The sequence below is a fragment of the Rattus norvegicus genome, chromosome 8, assembly GCF_036323735.1.
Source record: "Rattus norvegicus strain BN/NHsdMcwi chromosome 8, GRCr8, whole genome shotgun sequence".
Taxonomy (NCBI): Eukaryota; Metazoa; Chordata; class Mammalia; order Rodentia; family Muridae; genus Rattus; species Rattus norvegicus.
The window spans coordinates 57728203-57736444 of NC_086026.1; the positions used below are offsets into that span (position 1 = coordinate 57728203).

Genomic DNA, 8242 nt, shown 5'->3' on the forward strand with positions numbered 1-8242 from the left:
CGGTATAGAAAGCAGACAAAGGAACTAATTAATGTTCACATGGCTCTATACCATAATTTATGTTGATAGCACTCTAGGCGTCCATCAAAGCAAATCTACAGAAGATGCTGTTGGATGGGCAACCTTACCAAAGTGTGAACTGATATGATTAAAAGTACACTGCTAACTCACATGCCCTTGATGTCAGTGATGCCAAAATAAAGGGACACATTCTTTTTGTGTATTTAATACATTAAAAGGAACATAGTATAAATGCTGTGGTATAAAGAGAATCCACATTTTTTTTCTCTGAATGAATTCTTAAAAACGATTTTTCAGTGAAAAGAACAACAGGATCTTGAAACATGGAAGTTTTGTTAAACAAAATTTCAAAATTATAATCCTTCCAGTGAAACATTTTGCCATTTTCTCTATGTATTAACATCTTTCTAAAAAATAATTTTCATCAACACTGTCATTTTATGTAAAAATATACATTGTATATATTGAGCTTCCTGAGTGACTAGTAATACATCAAATATAGCTTAATGAAAGAATTTTAAAGTTCTTAGAATGAACTAGTAAAAGATTTATAACATGTTCAATTGTGATAAAATTCAAGAGCATACCACAGAATTTGTACTTAAATTCTGAGTTAGAAAATATGATTTATCTCCAAGCAAAGCCAATAAACTGTCTTAAATAAACTATTAATAAACAGATTACTGAGAAGTTCCATTTTCTCATTTATTAACAAAATGCAGACAGCCATTTCAGACTACCAACTTAGATGTTTCCTATTATATACACCAAGTTGATTCATTACCAAGATATTTCTTGCAACACAAAAGGTGACATAAGTAAAATATTTGCTTTATAATACAACCCATCTACATACTCATCTTTCCCAGACTGTCTGAAATGACCAGAATGGTGCTCACTCTTTTGTATAAACCTTCCTCATCAGAACCCTGAGGTCAGGTGATTAAAGCAGCACACGAGGAGCCACGGTTCTCAGTTCTCTATGAACTGTTACTAGGTTTAAAAACATTTTTTTCAAAGACAGGTGGAAAATTGTGGGATTACTCTGTACAGTTTTTAGAAATATTTCTGCAACAACTTAGTTAAAAGGACCGAAAATGGCCCTGTAAACAATGTCCTTGGAATGCTTGTTAGTGTCGGGATGAGGGCCACTTTCCACCTCTACTACTGTCCCTTCTGTTATCATAATCATGGCTCCAGCCATCATGATTCCTGTCGTCATAGTAGAAATCCTCTCGGCCTCCTCTGTAATGATAATCAGACCCATGATCAGAGTAGCGCTGCTCACGGCTATAGTGTCTATCTGCTAGGTAGGGGTGAGAATTCTGTCTTTTACGCTGTGATGACACCGCATCTTGGCGCCACTGGGAGCTGGAAGACTGGTTAAAGGTGTGACCATGTGGTTGAACTGACGGTGAAAATCCCAACTGATCTGCATGTGGAGAACCAAATTTCCCAACATATGACATCTGTCTGAAAACACTGTTCATCTGAGGGAAGAAAAATGAAATATTAACTCTAAGCACCTCTTGATTGCAAAGCCAACATATGCACATTTAGTCAGTCAACAATATATAGAATAAAGGAAAATCAAAATCACCCTAGCCTAGATGCATCCCAAGCTGAACATAATTAAATGTGGCCCAATACTATAGTTTTGTCCACCTTGAGTGTCAAAACTCAGACATAACTGCGTTCTTCTAAGAACACAATTAAAGATATCACTTGAAATGACTATCCTATGAGTCGTTGTAACAAACACACAAAGAACTAGATCTTCACTAGCATGAGGAAAAGCTTTGTGAAGGTGGCATATGATCTCTGAGTGCTAAGACAATGTCTTTAACAAAGAAACTATTTCAAGGGCGAAGCATGCAGCAGAATGCAGACTGCGCTCTAAGAAAGAGAGCAGGAACAGCAGAAATAGGTTGTGCATCTTAGAAGCTGGTAAAAGTTGATAAAAGCTGGAGGAAAAGGTAGGCAGATCTCTGAGTTCAAGGTTAGCCTGATCTATACAAAGCTGCAGGATAGTAAGAGCTACATAATGAAACCCTGCCTCGAAAAAAGAAAAAACAAAAACACAGTTGATTTGGGTTTTAGGCTAGGTCTCATGATACTATAAAAACCACTTCAAGGAAGTTGGTCTAGAAGATGCATGTTCAATTAGTAAAACTGTAATGATCACACTAGTCTAAATATTCAACAAAATATTAAGAATTAAAATAAAAAGTTAATTTATGCCTAAAAATGTAAGTAATAAAACTGAGAAGTGAAAAGTTATCTGATACAATGGGAACACTTTAACCCAAGTATGACTTTGTCATAGCAACTAAATTAGGGGACCATGGGATCTGCCTACCACTGCTTGCCGCTGATAATCTTCTGGAGTTGAAAAGGACCTCTGGACCATCTGTGCTGGCGGAGTCACGTTACCCACCGTCCTTTCATAGCTGCAAAGACAAACCAAGAATGCTCGTCAGCCAGCAAATAGCAGCAGCCAGCTGCTTCTCAGTGCTGAGAATGACAGGAGAAACAGAGCTTCCATGAGTTATCTGACGGGGAGAGCTGGAGGAAAGACAAGACATACAATTTTAAGCTGGCTGATCAGTCAACTTAAAGACTGGAACAGTCTTTCTGAAAAGGAGACAGTGAAAGTGAAAAGTGAAGAGTATGATTACCTGGAGGCAGAACAGCCCCAACTGTGGGAAAGGCTAGTGCAGGGAAAGCAAACTAGGAGCCTAGGAGCCAAATATAGCTCTGTAACATGACCAGCACACATCTAAAGCATTAACGAGTTGACTTTATAGAAAAAAAGAGGCATTGGTCCTCAAGCTAATTAGTGCCATCGTTCAGACTGAGATCTTATTACCTAGCTATAAACAGAGTAAAAGAAACTATAAATTTTCCTTTTTTAAACTGGAGCAGTTATGTAGGTATTTCTGAGTCATTTAAGTGTAAAGGTCTGGACAAATAACCATTTATTTCATTGTCTTGGTGTTGACTAGACTACTCAAAGGTAAGAAAAATAAGGGTTCCCCTTTAGTTTCTGGGGGGAGGAGTGTCTCAGAGCAGATAATTTGTCCAGATGCTAACAATTTACTTTATGCCAGAATATTAAAATGATCCACTTTAGCCTATGAGTAAAGCTAAGGTGAGCTAGTATTCCTCCTCAGCCCTCCCAAGAAACTCTAAGGGTGGGAAATTTTTGATCCATTTAGCATACCTTTGACTATGTTATGTCAAAGTGGTTGAAGACACCTTTGTGCTCCAACTAGTTTAAGTGTTTGAACACCACTAATCAATTGAAGCTGGCAAAAGAGGAAGACTTTTTTGTACTATTGCTTTTGATAATTCCTCCTTCCAAGAGCTCCTTCACAGCAGCCATCCAATTCTCTCCAGCCTTGGCAATGCCTTCATCTAAAATGGCCTTGGCCCAACAGTCCTACAAGGTTGCTGCCTACAGTTCTTATTGGACTTTCACTATTGTCCCTTCTAATACATCCTCATTCTTCCCCCGTGACCAAGTAACTCTAAACCTGGAACTTCTTATCATCGTATTTAAAGCTTTCCTCTTCTTTAGGACAAACCTTGATTGTAGCCCTAGCCGCTTACTCAGCCTTTGTGGACTTCCTCAAACTCCCCCTCTGCCCTCACACACTGGCTTCTTTCAGTTCCTCATCCATCTGCATCATCTCTTGCTGTTAAAGCACTTTCTACTCCCCCTCTGAGGACTAATTACAGTAATTAAACAGGCAGTCACAGGCACATGTCTTCATGTAGACTGGAAGTGTACCATGTTGTGGCTTGATCATACCACCCAGGTGTGCCTCCACACACTACTCACACGCAGGTCAAACGTGGGCAAGTTAACTCCATTCCATACTTTCTGCAGCAGAAAGTCTCTAGAGGTAAGTAAATCCTACTTATATAGATGCCTCAAAAAGTAACTGATATCATACACGGAAAGGATCTGATGAGGTAATCAATACACAGCAGGTCTAAGTTTAATTTTTAAGTGAAAGCTATTTATGAATGGGCATATTATGGCTCTAAAGAATTTACAAACAAAACAAAATATATATATGTATGTATATATCAGCACCTAAAGCAAACAAAGGAGTTAAGTGAATACAGTGTGACCTCTAACCTTCAATAAGCTACAGGGACCTCAGAGGTCATTTCACTCATCTTTCCTTCCTTGCCCTGGATGGGAACAGAGAACTTAACTAAAGACTCCATGGCGGAGGCAGCTCTAGACCCCAGTTCACTATGTCAGTCCAGTAGTCACTTTGATGATCTTAAAAAGCAAGAAACAACAGTGATAAAGTTCCTACAGAGTTAATTTGAAACTTTAAAACTTTGGGGGGGTGGGTGGGGTAGAATATAGTTCCATTGTGGTAAATAACATTTTTTGTTTCAATTCCATCCATGTCCATGTGGGGAGGACCTGACTATGCATGTTACAAATGTACATATAAAAGTTGCCCTTAATTTAGTGCAAAAGAACCACATCACCTATCTGCCTCCAGGCTTCTTAGAAAACAAGCACTCCATTAAACTAGCACAGTCAACAGCAAAACCTCAGAGCCATTATGAAGGAAGCTATTCAATGGTGCGTTCTAAGGTCTTTACCTCAGAAATTTTCTTATTAATGGTTTTAATAGTGAATGAGAGACAGTACCTGTTAGGAGATGTGGACGTAGGGCTTAAGTTTCCCATATGGTGCTGGGGATATGACGTACTGGCGTCCTGAGAGAGGTGACTACTTCCTAAAATGAAGGAATTTCAAAATTTCTAATTGAAAACCAAAAAGCCCAACAACTTGAAATGTTTCCTCCAATCTAAACTACTCCAAAAGAGATTAACAGTTCAAAAGCAACACCAACTCCCCTCCAAACTAAAATCAAATCACTGTGAACTGCCTCACAGTTTCTTAAGTACATAATACCAGAAATGCAAAAAAAAGCACTTCAAACATGATACTACTTAATATCTGTTTCCCAGTCTGGCCATGGGAAACAGCAAAGTATAAAGTATTTTCATCATCATTAACTCCCCACTCCCAAACTTTAGAAGTCTGGTGTGGAGTTGATGCCTAGATCCAGTACTTGGGAGGTATACCAGGAGGATGGAGAGTTCAAAGCCATGCATGCCTTACACAGTGACTCTGAAGCTAGCCTAGAATACCCAAAACCCTGTCTCAAAAGACAAACCAGAATAGTAAATTGAAAGCAAAAGAAACCAAAAACCCTTCCCATAATACCACTATATCTGAGCCATTACCTGATCTAAACTGAATTTTGATAGGCCTCCCGAAAAGTTTGATTCCATTGAGAAGATTCATGGCGTAGGGAACAGACACTTCGTGTTTGAAATTCACAAATGCAAACTGCTTCAGTTTGCCATCTTTATCTTTTGGGATTTTCACCTTTATTACTGGCCCAGCCTGCAAAGAAAAATATTCAGAACTTAAACAAGGCAATTTCAGGAAGACATTTAAATTTCAGAAATAAAGGAGAATGCAAGCCTGTCATGGTGGCACATGCCTGTATTGTCAGATGTCAAGGGATGCAGGCAGGAGGACCAGCTCAAAGTCAGCCTCGGAGTCCCAGGGCTACCAAGGCTATAGAGACTGTCTCTCTGTCTCAAATACTATAAAGAAGAGAACACAAGTTGTAAACAAAAGGTATATAATCAACACCTCATCAAAAATAAAATGTCCCGACAAGGGCTGGACATCTACTTACTTCCCTTTTAGTAAATTATTCTAGTTCCGACTTGATATCGAGATTATTTGGGGAAAGTCTTTTTTACTACATTATTTATAATACTGACAAAGACTAGAAAGTACAATATAAAACCTACATCTTACATGACTGTGTGATGTCTTAACAAGACAACCAAGAGCTACCACTTTCCCACTACATGGAAACGAACACTTAGAAGGCAAAGTGGATTTTCTTCGACTACCAAAAAGAAAAAAAAAAGAAAAAAAAAAAGAACCAAAAACCTTCCGCACCTATTAATCAAATATAACCAGCTATTGAGTCATAAAGCAAGAAGGAACGAGATAGGTAGAATTATTCACACGTTTTAGATAAACATGCCAGTACTGCTCCCCTACGTTATGTTTATGGAGATTTTAAAACACTTTAATGTCTGCAATTTCACACGGAAGTTAAGCGGAAATGGAATCGGAAACTCCACCTGTGCGATGAAGCAAAGGCCAATTAACTCAATTAAGGGAAGGCAAGGTACGTAGGAAAACGGGAAAGCAATACTGAGGTTCCACCTCGGATCCCTGGACTTCACCGGGGTGGAGACGCAGATGTCCCCATCATCAGACGTCACTTTTGGCCCGAACGTCCCGGAATTCCGGCCTGGCGCGCTCCGCTCCTTGTCCGAGCCCGTGAATGCCACAGCCGCCCTAGGACCGCGCCCGCCCCTTACCTGGTGGAACAGCTCGAAGAGGAGCTCCTCCGTCACCTTCGTCTCCAGGTTACCCACGAACAGAGTGCGGTCGGCCTCCGCGGCCGCCGCCCCCATCTCCGCGCCGTTCCAGTCTCAGGCCTAGGCGGTCTGCTCGCGGCCCACCGACCCTAGTGCGCACTCTCAGAAACACCCACGTCCTCTCGTTCAGACGTCACGACGTAAACGCCCGTCCTGCGCAAGCGCAGGCAAAACACGCATGCGCACGGGACAAGATCCCGTTTCCGGCGGCTCCTCCTTCCGCCGTTGCACGAAAAATGGCGGCTGGGATCGGTAACGGTTGCGTCCGACGCGGGCTGGAGTGATCTGCGGTGCTGCCGAGGGCCCAGTTTGATCGACGTACGTCTAGCAAACACTGCAGGCGGTGTTTGAAGATGGCCCAGAACTCGGTGTCGCTGTCCGCCGGCGATCAAGCCAACAGGATGGCCCACCGATCCTCCCAAGGAGATCTCAACCCGTCGGCCATGGCTTGGGCGATGGTCTCCGGAGACAGCTTCCTGGTTACTAGACTTGATCCGAATCAGCCAGGACCTCGGCCACCAGCGCGACCCAGCGTTCGGACCGACAGACGTCGAGTGCCCGTCGGTGGCCGCAGCCGTAGCCGAAGCCGCCAAGGCAGATTCTCGCCCTACCCGATCCCAGGCGTCAAACTCGACCTCTTAAGAAGTGTGCTGCAGCAGCGTCTTGTTGCGTTAGGATCTGCTCTCGCAACCCGAATCTCAGCGTAGAGCAAATGCCTCCCCTCACTTAGCTTGCAAACAAGGCCTTTCCAAAATCATTTCTTGGTGTAACGGCAGTTTGATTTTTACTGACGTACTTTCACCGATGTGGGCGGTTATTATAGGCTATCAAAAGTTAACCGGGCATAGTAACACATTTTTAATCTCAGTACTCGGGAAGCAGTCTCTGAGTTACAGGATAGCCCGTGTTACATAATTGAGGGGCTTAATATCCATCCATATGGGGCCAAGACGAATGTAGGAAGGGTTTTCTTAGGTAATCACAAAGCTAAGTGATTGGGTTTTCTTAGGTAGTCACAAAACTGATTATTTGAGTGATGTAGAGTCTCTAATAGTGTAGACTTGCCTGGATGGTCTTGAACTCATTCTCGCACCTGGGCCTCCCAGGTGCTGGGATTTACAGGCCCGAGCCGTACACCAGGATTGAGTAACAGTTACTCAAGGTGGAATCCAACTGTATCTGAGTTCCACAATCCTCCCTGATTACTTTGAGACGTCAAATTCAAGCTTTTGTAACTATCTTCCTCTTTACCCCTGACTACCCTTGAATTCATGTTGAGAACAAATGTCCTTTATCAGTTGCTTTATCTTTACACCTTTCCTCACCACCTAACTATACACCCCTTCTGCGTTCTTTCTTGTTTTTCTTTACAAGTCTACAGATTCCCAGTCTTGGGATGTCTCATTTTGTACCTCTGACAAGACTGCCTCTACCTCCCACGTGCTGATATTAAAGGCATGCTCCAAAAGGCCTGACCAGACTCAATTTTAACACACTAAAAGAAAGTACTCTAACAAGTTCAGCCAAATGTGCAGCCTACTTTTCCAAAGACTTCAAATGGACATTTGCAGGTGTCATACTATTTAATCAACTCCCAACTTCATTAGCGTGAATCTACTGTCACAAAAATATGCTAGTGGGACCTAAGTCTAATCACTGTCACTGTCATTTGTTTTCTGCTCACCGTGATCATTTGACATCTTTTGTCTTC

General features: G+C 41.8%; 2 protein-coding genes across 5 annotated transcripts; one reads left to right on the forward strand and one right to left on the reverse strand.

The window, feature by feature from the left end:
• Positions 1-210: 210 nt before the first annotated feature.
• Positions 211-6631, reverse strand: Rbm7 (RNA binding motif protein 7). 4 transcript variants are annotated; one of them, NM_001401005.1, is made up of 5 exons: positions 6472-6631; positions 5305-5467; positions 4703-4790; positions 2381-2471; positions 211-1511 (listed from the first exon to the last, which is right to left on the reverse strand). In NM_001401005.1, exons 1-5 carry the CDS (start codon positions 6565-6567, stop codon positions 1152-1154), a joined length of 798 nt encoding a protein of 265 aa, NP_001387934.1. In that variant the 5' UTR covers positions 6568-6631; the 3' UTR covers positions 211-1151. The 4 variants fall into 4 exon arrangements, with proteins under 4 accessions (NP_001387934.1, NP_001101613.2, XP_038937370.1 ...); NM_001108143.2 differs by lacking the exon at positions 6472-6631 and adding an exon at positions 5568-5811 and having other exon boundaries at positions 713-1511; XM_039081442.2 differs by having other exon boundaries at positions 1405-1511; positions 2377-2471; positions 6472-6611.
• A 241-nt stretch (positions 6632-6872) lies between these two features.
• On the forward strand, positions 6873-7287 carry C8h11orf71 (similar to human chromosome 11 open reading frame 71). The gene has a single exon (NM_001109293.1). The coding sequence runs from the start codon at positions 6885-6887 to the stop codon at positions 7236-7238; it is 354 nt and encodes a 117-aa protein (NP_001102763.1). The 5' UTR covers positions 6873-6884; the 3' UTR covers positions 7239-7287.
• The last annotated feature ends 955 nt before the right edge of the window (positions 7288-8242 follow it).

What these genes read in the sequence shown, in the direction of transcription:
- C8h11orf71 (NM_001109293.1), top strand. Translation starts at nt 6,885, where the DNA reads ATGGCCCAGAACTCGGTGTCGCTGTCCGCCGGCGATCAAGCCAACAGG.
- Rbm7 (NM_001401005.1), bottom strand. Translation starts at nt 6,567, where the DNA reads ATGGGGGCGGCGGCCGCGGAGGCCGACCGCACTCTGTTCGTGGGTAAC. An exon ending in TCTTCGAGCTGTTCCACCAG is followed by an intron (nt 5,468 to 6,471) that starts GTAAGGGGCGGG and finishes TTTTCTTTGCAG; the next exon opens with GCTGGGCCAGTAATAAAGGT. An exon ending in ACGTCCACATCTCCTAACAG is followed by an intron (nt 2,472 to 4,702) that starts GTACTGTCTCTC and finishes TTGTCTTTGCAG; the next exon opens with CTATGAAAGGACGGTGGGTA.